We start from the raw sequence: 20,695 nt of genomic DNA, 5'->3' as shown, positions 1-20,695 counted from the left end.
CAATGAGACAACTCTCCACAAGAGACCAAAATGACACAGAAGTTAACAACTATAGGTCACCGTACGACCTTCAAGTCTTCAACAATAAGCAATAATCAGATATAAAGGACTTCGAAATGACAATGTAAAATAATTCAAACGAGAAAACTAGCACAGCCTTATTGTACACTGCACGTATGCCTAGTGGTTGCATTAAATATAAAATTGAATGGTTAATGTCTCTCGACTAGTTGATAGATATAGTTTTACATCGACTTCGTCAGATTTTATGGATTTACCCATTTTTCGAAATAACCTTGTTGTTCAGTATTTTCTTTTAATTGATATCTTTAATAAATATAATTAAACATTTTTCACTAACATGATTGAGTAACTATTTAAATAAAAACTATTGAAAACTGTGTAGGCTTTATGTGATTCAATGAATCAAACGCATTATAAAATAAAAGCAATAATAAACTTTCCAAAGAAGCTGCACTTTATTACTATTCAAACTCATCCCTCTTACGGCTCTTATAAATTAAAACCTTAATATTTTATTGAATGCCGTATGATTCAAACTGTAGAGTGAAACATATATCTGTTTGCAACTTTTAATATTGTAAAATCATATACTGTGGGTTCATTATTATTCGTTGGGTACCAATTTTCGTGTGTTTCGTGGGAACAGGTGAACCACGAATTTAAATGTTCAACGAATTAAAAAATTTCTGCAGGCTTAGTATGCAAAGATTTGCAAAACCACCAAATCAAATGTCCACGAAAGTTATCGTCAATCCACGAAAAATGATACCCACGAAAATAAATGAATCCACAGTACTCAACACTAATAATGTAATTAATCACAAACACAATTTATGTTATATAGTTGTAAAACAAAATATACATAATATTAGCAAGGTATAAATTTAAAGCGAACATTGAGGCAGCCTTTTGAACGAGTATATAGCACGTGACACATGAACATTCGTGAAATATGCAAAAGTAATACGTATAACTATGGACGGAAAGCAAATGCTATTCAAAAATGAAATGTTCAGCAAACATGTATTTTCTATAACATTGATATATGACAAGACTCAAAACTCATTCATTGTCCAAATAGTTATTTATGATGCGATGTATAGATATACAAATACTTAATGGCTATTCATAATGATATTAATATTTATATTTAATATTTCTCCTGCAATTAATATACTGTAATAAAACGGGTAATCCATTGTTGCTTTACTGGCCATTATTAAGATGTTTTTATCAATTCAACATTTTTCATATTGAAAACAAGTCAAAGTTATATAACAAAGTATGGACAATATGCCATTAAAAAGGGCCTATTATATACTGCAAACCAACTTCTTTTGTGAAATGTTTTAAGCTTTTCTCGTTATGTCATTTCCTAGTCATCCCGCTACAATTTAATTCAATTATTTTTTTATTATTCTATGAACCTTATCAGGATTTAAACTTTATGAAATCTTGAATATTTAATTTCGCATACTTTTTTCTACTCACAAATGTTATGTTAATTTTTCTCTTATAGATAAAAGTCAGTTTTTAGAATTTACCTTTCATTCTATAGACTATGACAAGATTATTTATCAACCACGAAATTCTATCTACATTTTTTATTGAGATATAAAAAGTGAAAAAAATTGTCATCATGTAGGGAAATGACGCAATATGTTTCTATAACATTAATATGTTAATAGTTGTTATATCAAACATTCAAAAAAACAGAATTGGATTTAAGAAATTTTACTATTTCATCACGTTTGTTATCTGAAGCTATTATAAGAGCATTTTGACACCTATCATTTCGCCTTTGAAAATCAACTTCACTTTCGATTAAGAGTTTGACTATTGATAGGTGACCCTCCTGATTATGATAATGTTTATCACATCCATTCCCTTACAATAAATGTACTATCTCAATGTGTTTAGCTACACATGACCAATGTAAGGCGTTTTTCCATTATTATCGCTAAGAAATATGTCAGTACCATTCTCAATAAGAAGTTTTGCTGTAGAGAAATGTCCTTTACTACATGCACCTATAAGAGCTGTGTTACCATAAATGTCCGCTTTATCGATCATGTATGTATTACATTGCTTATCAATTAATTTTTTAACTATATCAATTTTACCAAAGAAACACGCAAAATGAAATGATGTTTGTCCGGCTTTATTGGTAATGTAAATGTTAATATCCTTTTTTATAAGACTTTCCACTATTGACAGGTGTCCTTGAGCACAAGCCTCCATGAAAGATGTTGTTCCTTTTTTGTCACATTGATTGAAATCACATCCATTGTCTATCAGTAAGTTTGCCATGTCTGTATTACCGCCAGTACAAGACCAGTAGAATGGCGTTCGACCTTTATGACCGGCAATGTTTATATGAGCACCTTTCTCAATTAGAAATGTTGCAGTAGAGGGATGTCCTTGGTCACATACTGCCATTAGATGTGTCTTGTCGTTATTGTTAGCTTGAGTAACATCGCACCCGTTAACTATTAGTAAGTTTACTATGTCCATGTTACCACTAAAACATGACAAATACAACGGCGTTCGTCCTTCTTTATCAGCTGTTTTGGTGATATCACCATCCATTTCAATCAGATGTTTAACATCAAGCCGCCATTAAAGGATTTTTTTCCACTATGGCCGGAGACCACAATTAATTCCTCTATAATTTCTTTATAACGTTTTGTCGCATTAAACATTTTTTGCCTATTCTTTTTGTCTATTTTTTGTGTGTGTAATGTACAATACAAGTCCAAAAATATATGCAAATTTCAGAAAAATTACATTACATTATACAAATTAGGCCAATTCACATCCATACTCCTATAGGCAAGTCAAGAGATGTTCCGAAAAGTAAATATAACCTTTTTGCACCTTGCCCAATCACTCTTTCCTTATTAAAATCAGTTAAAATAAAACATCCAAAAGTTTATTTCAGCTCTCTTCTTTCATTTCCATCCCCGAAAAGCTAAATAATGAATGAGAAAGGGAAAGAAAAAAAATACACTATAATTAAAGGGATCTATATTCGTGAACAACGAACAGCGGGGTCATTAATTGTGGTTTTGGGCCTATTTGTAGCCAAAAAATTGACCAATTCCAATAAAACTTGGCATGATTTAAGCTTAGTGTATTATGAGTCAGTTTACAAAGTTTCAAAGCCATATAATATATTTTATAGAAAATGTGGCATTTTTTATATCTCAACTTTGGTTGTTGAATTGTGACGTTGAAATAGAAAAATTTCAACTTTCAAATTTTGGCTTCAAAAATCTCCCCAAAACACCAAGTTGCACTTTTTTTATGTCTCAATGTATAGGATATTATTTATTCAAAGTAAATGATTGCATACTTAATGTATGAGACTTATAAGAATTTGACAAAAGTTAATTTTATATGTGCCTATGCCAAAAAATGGAGGTTTTCTAATGAAGCGAGGCCTTATATGAAATGTTATATTTTCCACTTACAACAATTTTCTGAAGCTGTTATGTTAAAACAAAACATTTAACATATCATAAATGTTCTTTTTGTCAGCTAATGTTCCTTGACACAGATAACAACGAGAAAACCTTGTATAAATGACATAGATCAAAGAGTCTGAGCTATGTTTGCTGTTAATAAAATACAAGTTGAGTAAAATGTCATTTATTCAGAAATTAATTTAAAATGCAACTTACATCTTAACAATTATAATAGTACTTCATAAATGACAATGACTTTAATAAGCAAAGGTGGGGTTGAAAAAGTGCCACACCGTAACAAAATAAACATCATAAAAATGACAAAAATAAAAGTGAGTTGAAAAATTAACTCACTAACATATGTATATACAAATTATATAAACAAGTCTACATGAATATTGTAATTAATTCATGTTTAAAGAAAAAATATGTCCTATGTAATAACACTTAAAAGGGAGGGAAATGGGAGGGTTTTCAGATAAATTCAAAACGATCTTTTCTTTCTCCCAAAACAAAGGCGAATGACCGCATGTCCAAGCACATGTAGAAATTTGATATTAATTACCGATCTCAAGAACTGACCAATCAGATAATGTAATTAGATGATCATGCATTGAACATGATCTCATGTTGATATACTTTAACAAAGAAATGCCTTTTACACACATGGCATTAATAAAATCAATATTATCGGAAATTCCAGCCAGAAAATCTTTTATTTACAATAAATGTTATTTTGTCAGCTTATGTTCCTTGACACAGATAACAAAGAGAAAACCTTGTATAAATGACCTAGATCAAAGAGTCTGAGCTATGTTTGCTGTTAATAAAATACAAGTTGAGTAAAATGTCATTTATTCAGAAATTAATTTAAAATGCAACTTACATCTTAACAATTATAATAGTACTGCATAAATGACAATGACTTTAATAAGCAAAGGTGGGGTTGAAAAAGTGCCACAAATCCCAAGAGGGATCCCCAACCGAGGACTCTGTATTCAACTTAGGAACTCCAGAATTAGAAAATTGAGCAAGCCATGTTGACCTCAACAAAAAACACCCAAAATTGAATAAAATATACACTTTTTAACATTAGCATTTCAGTAAAAGTGTAGAGCAAACCATGTTGACCTCTACAAAAATAATAACACATATTATAAACAAAACAAAACAAAACAAAAAAGAAATGATATATAAGTATACAAATAATCATTGATAATTAAACTTGTAAGGAAAGGTAAAGCAAGCCATGTTGACCTCTACCAACCAAATAAATACCATTACATATAGTGAATGACGGAAATAAAAAACTTAAATTTCCAAAGCAAACCATGTTGACCTCTCTAAAAATAAATACAAAAAAATCACAATAAGGTAAAGCAAGCCATGTTGACCTCGACCAAAATACTTAGTAAACGACTGAGATTAAATTAAATCTAAGTGTGAAAATTATCAAGTCGAATATAATGTTGAAAAGCGTTCGACTTCCATCTACCCATGCTTTGGATCAAGGCTAACGGCACACCTCTGGCAGCTGCAGACGTCGCAGCTCCAATTCGGAAACTGTGACCTTTATAAAAATTAGTGTCTAATCCTACGAAATTAAGCAAACTTTTTAGTGAAGAATTGAAATAAAAACCCGAAACATGTTTCCACATTTAAATCGAAATAAAGGACCATGTGGACAATTTTGTAACCTTAGATATTCCTCAATAGCTTTATCAGGACATAGATAATTTTCAGGACGTCTAGCTATTGATAATGTCTTATTCTGTAGATTACTATGTTTGTAGAACTTCATAGTAATTGTCATATTGCTCACATGACCATTTACTCTTTCAAACTTTATATCTTCCCTTTGAATTACTCTATAGATTTCAGACTCAGTTTTAACTGCAATCTCCAATCCTTAAGAAACAAAAATAAGCTGTAGACATCATAGCTTTTAACAAAACTTGATTGTAAATGCCTACTATTACTTTTGGTAAAGCCTTAACCAATTTTACAATAATGTCATAAGTTATTGGCAGCAGTGTATCAACAGAATGTCTCAACTGTTTTGTACCTTTTAACATTTTTTTAATAAAAAATGTGTCTGTTGGATCCTGTAAGAACTTAATTTTATGCATAAAACTGATGGCTGATATGTAAGACGCAATTGTAGATGGTTGATAATTTTGAATAAATAAATGTGAAATAAAATGAGCAACCATGACATGAGTAGATGGAAGTACATTAACTCCTGGAAAATATTTCTGAGAAAAATTTGAATACACACTTAGCATTCTATTATATGATGACTGAGTAGCAGCAGATAATGATGCAATAACAAGCTTATCAGTCATAGATGCAAAAATTGAGGTGGAATGGCCACAGGAGTTGGACTTAACCAAGGAGCAATCTGATGAGCTTCCTGAAATGAATAACGAGACAACAAGTCACAAATAACGTTTGTTTTCCCAGGAATATGTTTGGCTCTAAAATAGATATTGTACTTTAATGCAGCTAACACTAATCTTCGGATCAGTCTCATAATATTCTTTTCCCGAGATGATGTCTTATTTATAATTTCAGCAACAGCTGAATTATCTGTTAAAAACAGTATTTTATGGTTTGCTAATAGAGGGCCCCATATATCAATAGCTAACACAATCGGGAAAAGTTCTTTCACTGTAATGTGTAAATCAATTAACTCCGGTGGCCATTTCCCTGAAAACCATTTGCTGCCAAAAACTGCAGCAAAACCACCATAAGTACCTGCAGCTTCAGAAAACAGTTTTAAAAAATCTGATGAAACCCATTCTTTGAATAAAAAACATGATTTACCATTGTATTTTTCAATAAAACTGTACCATAACTTAAGATCTAATCTTGCATCAGAATTCAGATTGATTCTATAATGAGGAGATGTATGACCTATAGTCAGATCAAAAAGCCTACGTAAAAAGGCTCTCCCATGTATGATAACTCCACATGCAAAATTTAAAAGACCCAATAAGGATTGCAATTCTCTGAGTGTGATACTGCGTTTACATTTGTATTTACTTAATAATTGCAAATTTTTTTCTATTTTCTCCATAGGTAATCGAGCTACCATCTGAGTAGAATCAATTTCAATACCGTAGATAGTAATGCAAGTAGTAGGGAGTTGTGTTTTTTTCTGATTTGATGGGTACCCCCAATTTATCAGCAAGACAAAGAAAAGTTTGTAATGCACTATAACATTCATTTGAGCCAGTTTTTCCGACAAAGAAAAAATCATCTAGCAGGTGTGATACCCCATATATTTGAAATTTAGCATTTAAAATCCAGTTGAGGCCTGTAGAAAAAGCCTCAAATAGCTGACACGAGGACGAAGCCCCCATGGGGAGGGATACATCATAATAAAACTGTTTGTCCCAATGAAAACCTAACAGATGATGATCTGTTTTAGCTATTGGAATTAAGTGAAATGCATGCTCAATATCGGTTTTAGACATTAGACAGTTTGATTCATAAGATTGGACTAAATCTATGACTGTTTCAATGTTTTGGTATTGAACAGCCGAAAATTCTGGGGAATACCAGAGTTTACAGAGTCATTCTTAGGATACGACAAATCATGTATTAATCGATAAGAATTGGGTTCCTTTTTTGGAACTAAACCCAAAGGGGAGCATACAAAAAGAGGGAAAGGGGGCTTTGTAAATGGACCCTTAACTCTTCCTGTTTCAATCTCTTTATTCAGTTTGGATTGCACAACATGATAATTTTCCCTTGCACTTTTATGATTTGGAGGAAAAATCTTCTTATTAAGGGATGTAGAAAAACAAGAATTAATTGAAAATCCAAAAGAAAAACCATGAATCAATTTATCTTTCAACTGGGTTTCATAACCTACTAAAAAATGTTCTAAATTTTCAACCTTTATTGGTGTTGGAAGTTTTGACAAAGTTTGCCTGTTTTCCTTTTTGCTCTGGACATGTAAGGGTACAGTGTTTCTTGCTGCAGTGTACACATTGGTTTTTGAGTTTACAAAACTTTGATGTGCATTCCCCTGATTTACAGAAGGCCCAGCAATAGCCATTTGGGAATTGATACTGATGCTGGGCCCTCCTTTGAAAAGAATTTGGGTCTGAGTTTGAGGTTTTAGCATACAACTTCTTATTTTGACCTGAAAAATCAGATTGTCTTTCATATAAAGCAGCAGATCGCCAAAGTTCATCATTGATTTGATCCCATTGTAACCCTAAAATTTTTCTTATCTTTCTAAATTTCTCATCATATACTTTAGCGGCTTGGAAACCCAAGGACTTGCATAATGACCGTACATTAAAACCATATTTAATCAATGCTCTAGCCGACCTCAAATTCTTTTCAAGATATATAGACATAAATATGTCAAAAGCATTTGTCCATTGGTGAATGGACAAAAGCTCTTTGTTAGACTTCCTATTTGAAATTGTTATATTCAAATTCTCAAATAATGTTGATTCATTACATGTATCATCAATGTTAGAAGGTAATAATAAAGCAAAATTTACATAATTAATACACCAAACATCAGATTTAACCTTACTGCTGACATGATAGTCTAAAGGTATTGAATGTCTCAACATGTCACAAGCATAAGGATTCTCGTCATACGAGTTAGAGTTTAACAGCTCACCATCAGAAGACGTGTTAATATTAGGATCTGAAGACAATGGCGGTTGGAAGACAGCTAACATTTGTCCCTGAGAGTCATTATTTGTTGAATTTTCTGGTTGTGTGGATGATGACGACAACATACCAGTTAAGTCATTAATTGGAACTACTGTATTGTCTTTTATCAGTTGCACGCCGGAACTTTTAAACTTTCGGAATAACGCATCAGCAATGTAATTTGCTGTTGGAACAGACGGCTGTTCGGTAATTGTTTCAGGAACTCCTCGTCTTGTATTGCGTCTCCGCACTGGTGGCCTGTATAGTGGTGGTATCTCACTTTGTTCCTCCACTAAATTTTGAACATCTTCAAGATTTTGTGGAGCAGCCTTTCTTCTTGTTCGGCTCTTCTGCTTTGGCATTTTGCTATAAAAACATAAAACAAAAATAAAAATCCTGTATATCACAGAACTTTAAGAATGTTACTACAAATGTAAATAAGTATAATTTTTAAACCAAAATGCTTGTCCATAAAATTAACATAGTTGATATGATGATATATCTAGCAAAATGTACTCATGTTAAAAGTTAAGTTTGATTATGATACATGTATGCTAATTATTACTCCAAAACCAATTTTATAAAACCAACCAATATGAATAAAATTCTTCAATAGTACCAATATCGATCCCTATTGTGACACAACCATTATAGGGAAAGCCATGATTTATTCTCTGATTAAATAATTAACCTGGTAATATACTAAGATAAAAGTATATAAACCATACTTATGAATAATCAATATTTAAATATAAAAAGAGACTTATTATATTATATAACTCTGATATAAATGATATAACCAACCATAATTATTTACAAATAAGACATTTTTCATGTCACCAGTGTCACAACCATGTGCGTATAAGCACAACCATGTGCATATAAGCACAACCACGTGCATAATAAGCACAACCACTCAGAGATAATTTATATTATAAATCGTTACAAAAGGTGATGGAGTAATAATATGCAAATAATTCATAGATAACTACATAATTGTAGTGTATGCTCCTTTTTTTTCATATGTCCAAATAGGGACAATGAGTTTTTAACAATCATAAACGGTAATTTGCAACGCATGTTTGCTCGACATTACATGTTCGTGAAAGGCTACCAATAGCAGCACGGACACTTCTAGCGTATATTTCCATACCTTCATCATTAAGATGAACTTTATCTTTTAATAATAAATCTGGGGTGTTCTTCCACAACCCCCTATGATGCCAGAAAGTCGCATTGTCTCTTTCTTTTACTAAATGACTAAGTTCTTTGTTTACAATGTAAACCTTGTTTAATATATAATTATAATAAGCTTCCGGTCTTTCGGAATACCTCGGGAGAAGTTGACCAATAACCACGTGGTTAACATGATAGCAATTTATTATGTAATCGGCAAAAACACTGATATCTCTTGCTAATTTCATGGGCTCATTTTCAGACGACAAATCGTTGCCTCCAACCTGAAGAAAAACCGAATGTGGCATATATTCTTCAATAATATGCATATATTGTTGCTTTTGAACACATTTATTACCGGGGCGAAGAGTCCCTCCCCCCAAATCAAAATATTCCACCTGGATGTCGGTTCCGTCTAAACCTAAATTTAACCAACCTCGATCACAGTTCTCATGAGTAAAAGTTTCTCAACGACGAATAAAAGAATTACCAAAAATTAAGGCACGCCGGACCATGGTTCAAAAGCAACAAACAATTCAAAAATAAATAATAATAAATTAAAAATTAAGTTATTAAAAATATATAAAATAATAGTTAAGGTTCGCTTTTACCTTCTAATCTGTGGATTCTTCGATGAATGCCTTTCTACAGTTCTTTTTTTCAGTTTTTCAGATAAATTCAAAACGATCTTTTCTTTCTCCCAAAACAAAGGCGAATGACCGCATGTCCAAGCACATGTAGAAATTTGATATTAATTACCGATCTCAAGAACTGACCAATCAGATAATGTAATTAGATGATCATGCATTGAACATGATGTAGTCCTTGACCTCATGTTGATATACTTTAACAAAGAAATGCCTTCTACACACATGGCATTAATAAAATCAATATTATCGGAAATTCCAGCCAAAAAATCTTTTCTTTACAATAAATGTAATTTCATGTAAATATAAGTTTCGAATAGCATACACATGAGTTTTACAAGGTCTTAAGCAATGTCAAGCGTAAAACAACAAGTTGTTAATTCATGCCGTTCCCTATATTTCCATATTTAATTGCATATAAATGATATTGGAGATGGAAATATGTTTCTTTTTGCCCAAATCCTTGCTGAGATATGATCAAATAGGAAGCCTGGGTGTAACAAGACTGTTGCTTTTAACTATATATTTAGACAGTATGGTCTGATGCAAAGTTTTTTCAATTCACTGTTTAAAACATGTATGAAATTTCAGTCTTGGAATGCCAATATTTCAACCACCAGCCATCCAACAGAAGAAAATAAAGGTACAAAAAATGTATTCTGTGAAACAGACAAGTTTAAACAACCAGTAATAAGTGCTTTTGATATAGATTCAGTGCAATCTGTTTAAAGAAATACAATTTTTAAGTGCATAGAACTTCATATTTCACTTGCTTCGTACGGACCGCTAGACCTAGACTCTTTAAACAGCCCATTTTGCACTCTTTTTCTGCTTTTATCCACTTTCCTTTGTGTTCGGAGTTAACAAATGAGTAAAACACATGAAATAAAAACCACAAACACAAATAGATATCAGAAAAAAAATGTCAGAGAAAAATTAAGGATACTGCTTTTGAAAAAATATTGAAAAAAGTGTATAAAGCTTCTTTTTGGGCATATAAGCTGAAAAGTGACTTTTTTTTACAAATTTCTATCATATAAAAGTGGAAATCATTTCTTTTCATATAGTTTGACAAATCAATACCAATAGATCATTCAGAGAAGTTGTCAAAGTATAAATTCAAAATTTGTTGAAATGCACCTCTCTGGCCCGAGACCACAATTAATTCTTCTATCATTTCTTTATAACGTTTTGTCGCATTAAAAAAATGTTGCCTTTTTTTTTCTAACTTTTTTGTGTGTGTTATGTACAATACAAGTTAAAAAATATATGCAATTTTCAGAAAAAATGCATTATTACATCATACAAATTTGACCAATACACATCCATACCCCTATAGGCAAGTCAAGAGATGTTCCGAAAATTGTAAATATAACCTTTTTGCACCTGGCCTAATCACTTTTTCCTTATTAAAATCAATTAAAATAAAACATCCAAAAGTTTTTTTCAGCTCTCTTCTTTCATTTCCACCCCAGAAAAGCTAAGTAATGAATGAGAAAGTGAAAGAAAAAAATAAAGAAAAAATACACTATAATTAAAGGGAACTATATTCGTGAACAACGAAAAGCGGGGTCATTAATTGTGGTCTTGGGCCTATTATTGTCAGGTTTATTAATCTAACATTTGTTATCCATGAGAAATTTTTCTATTTCAATGTTATAACTACATAACGGCGTTTTACCCTCACTGTCACTGTTATTGAAATAGGCTCCTTTTTTTGTAAGAAGTTTAACTATAGAGCCATGTTTAGAAATACATGCTATGAAAAGCGGTGTTCTATCAAAATTGTCAAGTATATTAAAGTCACATCCTTTATTGATTAGTAATTTGACTATCTCGATGCTTCCACCGGCACAGGACCAATTGAATACCGTTCGACCATCATTATCGGCAATGTTAATATCAGCACCCCTCTTAATCAGCAGTTTTGCAGTAGAAAAATAGCCTTGACAACAAACTTCCATAAGAGGTGACTGCCCCTTATTGTTAAGTTTATTGATATCGAATCCTTTAAGTATCAAGAAGTTTATTATGGCTATATGATCACCACAACATGACAAGAACAATGGCGTTAGTCCTTCATTATCGGTTATGCTAGTGTTCTCATTACGATGGAGACGTTTTACTATAGACAGATGTCCTCTAAAACAAGCCGCCATCAGAGGTGTTGTTCCCTTATTGTCAGGAATATCAATATCACATCCATTTTTTAACAGTAAGTTTACTATGTGAATGTTGTTTCCATTAGATGCCACATACAATGGCGTTTTCCCATTTGTATCGGTTTGGTTTATGACGGCACCCGATTCGATAAGACGTTTAACTGTATAGATATGACCTTGTTCGCATGCCAACATAAGAGGTGTACACCCATTTTTGTTAGTTTTATTTATATCACATTTTTTATCTATCAGAACGTTTATTATATCAATGCTTCCAAGCACGCAAGACCAATGCAATGGTGATTTCTCTTCATTATCAGTAATATTAATATCTGCCCCTTCATTTACAAGTAACTGAACAATAGAGAAATGTCCTTTACTACAAGCAACCACTAGTGCTGTTTGTCCGGTATTTTCAGTCTTATTTAGATCGCATTTTTTATCTGTTAGTATTTCTACTATCTCAATGCGGCCTTTGAAACAAGCATTATATAGTGGAGTTTGTCCTTCCTCATTTGTGCTGTTAATGTCGGAGACCTTATCAATTAGACTTCTTATTAATGGCAGATGATCTGCAGCACAAGAACTTCTAAAAAGTCTGTTTGCAATTTGAAGGTCTATTCTTGTGATGTCACATCCTTCATCTATCAGGAAGTTTACTATATCAAGGTTTTCATGTATACAGGAAAAAAGGAATGCTGTATTTTCTTCGTTATCTTTAACATCAATATCAGCGCCTTTTGCAATCAGACATTTTACTATGGACAGACTTCCTTCAGCACAAGCTTTCATAAGAGGAGTCATCCCATTTTTGTCAGGGATTTGAAAATCACATGCGTTTTTAAGCAGAAAATTTACAGTGTTAATGTTATTTCGAAAGCATGAATGAAACAGTGGCGTTTTTCCTTCTTCGTCCTTGCAGTTTATGTGTGCACCCTTTTCTAAAAGGTGTGATACTGTAGAGATATGTCCTTTTCTACATGCCCGCATAAGCGGTGTGCGTCCATATTTGTCAGTTTTATTTATATCACATTTTTTATCTATCAGAACGTTTATTATATCAACTGTCAGTATTTCTACTATTTCAATGTGGCCTTTGAAACAAGCAATATGTAGTGGAGTTTGTCCTTTCTCATCTGTGCTGTTAATGTCGAAGTCCTTATCGATAAGACACTTTACTAATGGATGATGATCTGCAGCACAAGCGTCCATAAAAAGTCTTTTTACCTTATTATGGTCAATCATATTGATATCATATCCTTTATCAATCAATAAGTGTACTATATCAAGGAATTTATAAGTACAGGATAAAAGGAATGCCGTATTGCCATTATTATCGGCAGTATTCATTTCAGCACCTTTTGTGATTAGAATTTCTACTATGGTCAGATAATTGTCAGCACAAGCTTGCATTAAAGGTGTCATTCCACTATTGTCATTGGTGTTAATATCACATGCTAATTCTAGCAGTAAGTTTACAATGTCAACTCTATTTTTTCGACAAGCCTCATACAGTGGCGTCTTTCCTTCGTTATCCCCGATGTTAATGTCGGCTCCCTTTTCAATAAGACGTGTAATGGAAGGGATGTGTCCACGGCTACAAGCTAACATAAGAGGCGTCAGTCCGAGTTTGTCAGGTGTATTTATATCACATGTTGTTTCCATTAGAAAGTTTATCATGTCAATGTTAACGCGTAAGCAAGACCAGTGCAACGGGGTTCGCCCCTCATCATCAGTAATGTTAATGTCATAACCCTCCTTAATAAGGTATTTTACTTTTGATATGTTCCCTTTCTCGCAAGCTTTCATGAAAAGTGCTTTAACATCACTATGGTCAGGATCATTGATTGGATATCCTTTACAAATCTGTAAGATTGCTTCATTTATGTTACAACCTAAAGGAAAAAGAAAAAAAAAGCTGTATCGTCATTGGTAATAGTTATCTGACCATAAGCAATTTTACTGTAAATTGAACATCATGATAGGAGATGACTTCTGATTATGCATATTAATCCATACCGCCTCCAGTTTTACTTAAAACTGTCACAGGACAAACACAATGACGTTTATTTTTAATTTATTCGATATAATGATGTCAGACAATTTAGTAAAAAGACATATGTGGCAAGCCGTCATTGATCGTCGAGTGTTGCTGTCTATCATATTTGTTTTTCTTCGCAAGTGTTGTAGATAAATCAGACCTTTAACAGTCTCCGGGACAAGTTTGCAATTCCGCTGAGTGCAAAAGTTGTCACCTTAATTTTTGAGTTAAGTCAAAACAAAGTTGATAACTTGGTAGGTATTGGTTCCCTGATATTTGTCCTAAAAAAATTTGGCTCTAGCACCACGGTTGAAAAAGTTATGCCCCTTTTTTCAACAATTTCCTCAGAGGAAAAGTACTTTTCCTCAAGGGAAATCAAATTTCCCTGAAGGAAAAAGATTTTTCCTAAAGGGAAATTGTTTTTTCCTCAAGGGAAAAAGATTTCCCTTAGGGAATTTGCTGCATAATTATTTCCTTTGAGGAAATTCTATTTCCTTAGATGAAATTCTTTTTCCTTAGAGGAAATTCTTTTTCCTTTGAGGAAATTTGAGCCTTCGAGGAAATTTTGCAGCTTCAAATTTTCCTTTGAGGAAAAACTTTTTCCTGTGAGGAAATTTGTAGCTTCAAATTTTCCTTGGAGGAAATACTTTTTCCTGTGAGGAAATTTTTGACAAACACTTTTCCTTGGAGGAAAATTGAAGACAACAAATTTCCTCTGAGGAAATCGTTGTTCTTCAAATTTCCTCTAGGGAAATTTCTGAACATCAAATTTCCATTAAGGAAATGTTTTTCCTCTATGGAAATTTCATAACAGTACAAACAGTATTAATACATGTAATATATTTTCTCCTAGACTGAACTATTGATACAAAAGATAATTAAAACTTTAATACTGTTATACAAATTTCTATGGTGAGTATTAAACATACAGAAACAAAAGGCTGACTATTTAGCATGTTTAAGACAATACAATAATAAGCAAAACGCTATGAATATCATACCATTTGTGATGTTATTAATATTGTGCTCATATTTGAATATAAAATAAAATAAACACTTTTCATGTCAAATTAACTTGTCTTCTGTTTCAGCTGCTGTGTATTCGACCCCCTACATAACAGTTCAGTGCATAAATAATTCAATCCACATGACATCTTCCTTCAATTTGTTGAATAAATTTTGGCAACATGTTCTTCAAACATCTTCTTTGTATATTTGATATGATGGAGCCATGTACATGAATGGATAAAGCAGGTGTTTATTTCGAAAACAAACATGACAAAGATAGTATTTTTTTCTTAATTTCTCCATAATCCATCAGTGAATGAATGTAGGTTGTTACATTTTACACAATTGTGTTCTTTGATAGTACTCCATTTTGTTTATAGCAATTTTGTAGGATTTTTCTATTTCTTTTTCCAGAAAAACACACAGTTGAGTTCATTTCACATTAATAATCCAATTAGCACATTATGTAGAAAAGTATTAACAATTAAAATTCCTCTTCAGTATAGACCTCCAGGACCTGTTGATGATCATAAAAACCAAGATATCTGACCTATAAATACACAAAATTAAAAAAAATTGTTATAAATTGAGAAAAAAACAGCAATATAAATAAGCTTATTTTATCATGTTTTAATGAACATTTTGAGAAACTTTCATTTGATATTCTTACTTGTCATGCTTATGAGTTCTCTTATTTCAGTGCTTTGTGTCCAAGATTTAATATTCTTTGTTTAGTGCCTTGCAGTGATATTTAAAGTTGAGCCACTTGCAATAGTTGTTATAGAATGTTCATATGTTGTGTTAATATTTGAACCACTGTCCTATATTATGGTCAGGTTGAGTGCTCACAGACATGAGGCCTTAATTAATATATTGTTTGTTTCCCTAATCCCTATTCTGACAAGGCAGGTGTGGGTAGGTAGGTTGGTAAATAATTTTATTTTTCACAGAAGCCTGAATATTATCTGATGATCCAGTAAGCCCGAAAATCAGAAATGAATATAATAATATTTGGCTTAGTTTTGACAATAAAATTTTATGAGTAGGACAATTTTTGCAGGGTCATTCGGGATTGGAGAAACAAACAATATTTTATATTAGGCCTGATTTTTTTTTTTATTAATTGTTATTGCCTTTGAACATGTTGAACTAAATTGGATTGTTTAAATCTTTATATGTTGAGATCTTTAATGAATGACCTATAAAGGAAGTGTTTTCTCATTATTGAAGGCAGGCCCATGATTGGCCTTTAATTTCTTGCATCCGCTTCATTGAACTCTGGTGGATAAGTCACTCATTTACTATACCACATTTTCTTATTTTTTTATGAGTCATCATTCAAAGGCAATTTCTTTTATTACTGTCATTCAGAAATTATCCAAACTTTTTAGTAATGCGAATAATGTGACTGGGTGAGTATCGCAGAAATAAGAAATCATATTTTGATAGCAGAAACATATATATATATATCATGTAACTATATAGATCTTTATGCAGATTTTTTTTGTAATCACAATAAGTTGTCCATTCCCTGAAAAATCTGAATTTACAGTATATAGAAGTGGTCTTACCATTTAGGCCTTGTTGTATTCTGTTTATCTTGTTTTGCGCTCATTTCTATTGTAACTGTTTATATTTTATATTATTTTTCTATATTTCTTGTCCTATAAAACATAAAAAGGGTAAAAATTATTATTAAACATCAGTTTGTGTTTTTCTTTATATGCAGTTATATTTAAAAAGAATGGAATATTTGTGCTATTTCATTTCACAAACTTTTTGCCAGTCATGACTTTCAAAGACTTTCACCCTGGTCAATAGTTTAAAAAACAAACATTCCCATACTTTTTCTTTGTATTCGTACTAATTTTTCATTTGACAAAAAAGACATGATTCAACTATTCTTCTATAATTTGTTTCGCTTGACTATGTTAAACTCTGAAATATTGTTAACAGTATAATCTGTATGTGTCTCACTCGTCAAAATTTCAAATTAATATATAAATAACCAATAAAAATGCTATGCATGGCTCAGCTTGATACAAACGTATAGGTTGAACCCATAACAGTTTGGGCAAGTATGGACACAACATTCAAGCTCGATACAACTCTGAATTTTAAATTTTTATTGTGATTCAATAGTTGATGCAGCATAGGTTTCTGACACAGACTGAATGTGGTCCAAGTACTTAAAAAAATTTAAATTGACAATTTACCTCTAAAATGGTCCAATATTCAAAATCTCAATACATGGTTAGATGCAGCATATCAACATGATCAAAGAATCCCATTAATTCATTTTTTGATGAAATCAAATAAAGTTAAATTTTGGACCCTTTAGAACTCAATGTAGACCAATTTGATAATGGGCAAAATATAAAAAATCTTAACGAATGGTTAGATTCAGCATATCAAAGAGCCCCATATAATCAATTTTTGTTGAAATCAAACAAAGTAAAATGTTGGACCCCGATTTGGACCAACTTGAAATTTGGGCCCTTAATAAAAAAATCTAAGTAAATATTCAGATTCAGCATATTAATCTGAACACCAAGAATTTAAATATTGTTAAAATCAAAATAAGTTTATTTTGGGACCCTTTGGACCTTAAGGTAGACCAATGTAAACAAGACCAAAAAACTAGGAATCTAAATGCACAGTTAGATTTGGCATATATATATATATCAAAGAACTCCAATAATTCAATTTTATATCAAATCAAACTAAGTTTAATATTGGCCCCTTTTGGCCCCTAATTCATAAACTCTGAACAAAAACTCTGGTCACAAACCTTGTGTTTGAATTTCACAGATTTCTATCAACTTGTACTAAAGTAATTAAGAGGAAACTAAATGTCCTGGGACAACGACGACTACATGATAAAATTGAGAATGGAAAAAGGGAATGTGTCAAAGAGACAACAACCTGACCATAGATTAGAGGGTTGGAATACTTTTCTTTTACTGATCAATGCATTTGAATGGGAGATATTATAGTTGGAACCCCTCTTTACTCATGGTTGGGACCCCCCTTTGAAAATGGCTGGATCCGCCCCTGAGAAGCATTATAGAAAAATCTATAACATGTATAAGCTTTAACTCAAAATAAGGATCACTTTATTCTTAAAGGGCAGGCACAGATCCAGAGGGGGGTTCAAGGGATTGGAACCCCCCTTTTTTGGATTATCAATGCATTTGAATGGGGACATGTAATTGGACCCCCTTCCCCTTTTGTCCTGGGTTAGAATCCCACCCCACCCCTTTTTAAAATGACTGGATCCACCCCTTAAGGGTCTATAATTAAGTTTGACAACATCAGACATACTACTTTAATAAAAATAAATGCCACATTTCATCCAATTTAATTTCATCTCTTACTTGCTATTTCATCCATAATATTTAAAGAAATATAAATTTGGGAGTAGTATGATTTTAATTTGCAAGTTATTAACTATCCAAACTAGAGACCTAATCATGCTAATAGAGTAGATATACTTGACTAATTTAAATCAAACTTGGGGTGACTGGGAACAAAGATTTAAGGGAATAGATGACAGTTTACCTACAATGACCTAGTTTCATAACAATAGCATACATTAATAAAGACTACATGGTCACTCTTATGTTAAAATTTTGGGTGTTCATTTTTTAATGTTTAATGCTAACAATTTCAACTACATACAAGTATCAATTGATTTGATCCTACATTATTTAAATATTGAAAAAAATAGCTTTTTAAATTTGGATCTAATCTAATTATATATAATTGTGTATGTTACATGGATGTATTTTAATGAAAAGCATCTCAAAAATCATTAGCCGTCTCATATTAATTTCAGTTCTTCAAAAGGCAAATTTATATGACATGTATGAGCTTATGCTGAAAATAGAGATTTCTTATTAAGGAGAAATCCCTGGCCCCCTTTTTGTGTGAAAATTTTTGTTGATTATAGGCCTATAGGGAATCACAGAAACATGACTGAGGCAAGCATCCCCCATCTGAACATCCCCCCCCCCCCCCAATGAAAAGTTCTGGATCCGCCCGTCAACCTTTCACTCAGGTCATTGGTGAAGAGTTGTCACACAAAACAAGTAATACCAAATGTTCATATGAATATGTTTTTAGCTAGTGAGTAGTGTAGGTGTAAGTCAGTCAGGAGGCAACCATTTGATCAGGTCAGGAATAACCACCAATTGGTGGATTATACCTCAATTGACGTATAATCCACCAATTGAGGTATATTGGTATAGACCAATTGACGTATAATGCATTTTTTTGGTAATAAAATGCTAGTGTGAGAAAGGAGCATGATTTTGCAACTTGCAACCTATTTTATGACCCTTATTGGGTCCTTCAAAAGTTTTAGTTTAGTCAAAGCCTGCTGCATCTCTTGAGAATGCATGAGTACAACAATTCTTTTGTTGAAACATTTGTACTATTGACCATGATTGACTCTTTATCATGAAAGTCAAGTATTAACAAAGAGCTCCATTCACCTGTTTGAGTTGTACTCATGATCACATGACTGCAGACAGTAATGATGTCCATTGAAAGGTGATTACAGGTAAATTTGCCAATCAAGAATTGACAAGATAACAATAGAAGAAACTGGAAATACAATTTTTGATTAAATGCAATATGTTATGTCACTATACTAAACTAGGAATGTTTGACAAGTTTTCATACCATAATATGGTTTTAAGAAAACAATGCTCCATTTTAGTAGAATAATTTGTTTTGAAAAACAAACAATTATACACCAATTGGTCTATACCATTATACCTCAATTGGTGGATTATACGTCAATTGAGGTATAATCCACCAATTGGTGGTTATTCCTGACCTGTTGATTTGTAGGGTGAAAAATGTGATTAATCTTGTTTGGTAAACTTGTGCTATAAATAAAAATTACCAATCCATTAAAAAATCCGTGAGCCCAATCTCATCCAATGAAATAGATTATTGTCTGTTTTCGAAGTTTTATGGAAGAAAGTTAGTAGTCCAGATAATTATGACGCATTGCAAGGCATTTTTTCTGAGGAGAAGTGTAGAACGGGGGAATGGAACCAATAAATTGATCGGATCCGAAATGTCCTTCCCAGTAAAGGAGCACCTATTATTTTGTAGGTAATTATTATTAGTGTCGGTGGTATCACAAGTAAATCATAGTGAATATTGCATGCACATTAAAATTAGCAGAGAAGAGACAATTATCAACTTGTGTTTTATTCACGTTCTCGCAGTTATTTACGGTAAATCAGCTATATAGACCTGAGATACATGTATAGACATAGGAAGATGTGGTGTATGTATATATAACCCAAAACAGATGTTCGGTTCTAGTACTATATTATATATATAGTGGCTATGTGGCTATAGTATAGTATATGACTTAAAAATAACAATTATCAATTATATCTGTATTCTGTGGCGGGTCGAAGGGGATGGAATCCGGGGTTGGACTCCCCTAGCTTTTTGTGAGCAATC

At 32.3% G+C, this 20,695-nt stretch overlaps 2 protein-coding genes and 1 long non-coding RNA gene across 4 annotated transcripts in view; all 3 read right to left on the bottom strand.

Annotated features, from left to right (window-relative positions):
* Positions 1 to 1,554: 1,554 nt before the first annotated feature.
* The window catches only part of LOC134697542 (ankyrin repeat and KH domain-containing protein 1-like), a 95,685-nt gene continuing 76,544 nt past the window's right edge, over positions 1,555 to 20,695 (bottom strand). The window contains exons 5-9 of the mRNA XM_063559822.1: positions 11,619 to 14,054; positions 9,507 to 9,771; positions 7,396 to 8,540; positions 5,189 to 5,399; positions 1,555 to 2,638 (exon numbers count right to left, since the gene is read on the bottom strand). Of these exons, the coding sequence (XP_063415892.1) occupies positions 1,945 to 2,638; positions 5,189 to 5,399; positions 7,396 to 8,540; positions 9,507 to 9,771; positions 11,619 to 14,054 (4,751 nt within the window). The 3' untranslated portion in view covers positions 1,555 to 1,944. The remainder of the gene's footprint in view (positions 2,639 to 5,188; positions 5,400 to 7,395; positions 8,541 to 9,506; positions 9,772 to 11,618; positions 14,055 to 20,695) is intronic.
* LOC134697225 (uncharacterized) lies at positions 7,256 to 10,262 on the bottom strand. Of its 2 annotated transcripts, none has more exons than XM_063559360.1 (2): positions 9,962 to 10,262; positions 7,256 to 8,540 (listed from the first exon to the last, which is right to left on the bottom strand). In XM_063559360.1, the coding sequence occupies exon 2, from the start codon at positions 8,534 to 8,536 to the stop codon at positions 7,391 to 7,393; it is 1,146 nt and encodes a 381-aa protein (XP_063415430.1). In that variant the 5' UTR covers positions 8,537 to 8,540; positions 9,962 to 10,262; the 3' UTR covers positions 7,256 to 7,390. The 2 variants fall into 2 exon arrangements, with proteins under 2 accessions (XP_063415430.1, XP_063415429.1); XM_063559359.1 differs by lacking the exon at positions 9,962 to 10,262 and adding an exon at positions 9,328 to 9,453.
* Positions 15,119 to 20,215, bottom strand: LOC134696592 (uncharacterized). The gene is made up of 3 exons (XR_010102974.1): positions 20,121 to 20,215; positions 16,780 to 16,872; positions 15,119 to 15,758 (listed from the first exon to the last, which is right to left on the bottom strand). It is a non-coding gene; the product is annotated as an uncharacterized LOC134696592 (long non-coding RNA).

This window comes from Mytilus trossulus, chromosome 14 (assembly GCF_036588685.1).
Source record: "Mytilus trossulus isolate FHL-02 chromosome 14, PNRI_Mtr1.1.1.hap1, whole genome shotgun sequence".
In the NCBI taxonomy this organism is placed as follows: Eukaryota; Metazoa; Mollusca; class Bivalvia; order Mytilida; family Mytilidae; genus Mytilus; species Mytilus trossulus.
The sequence above is the reverse complement of the archived record's forward strand: the minus strand, read 5'-3'. Positions and strand labels throughout refer to the sequence as shown.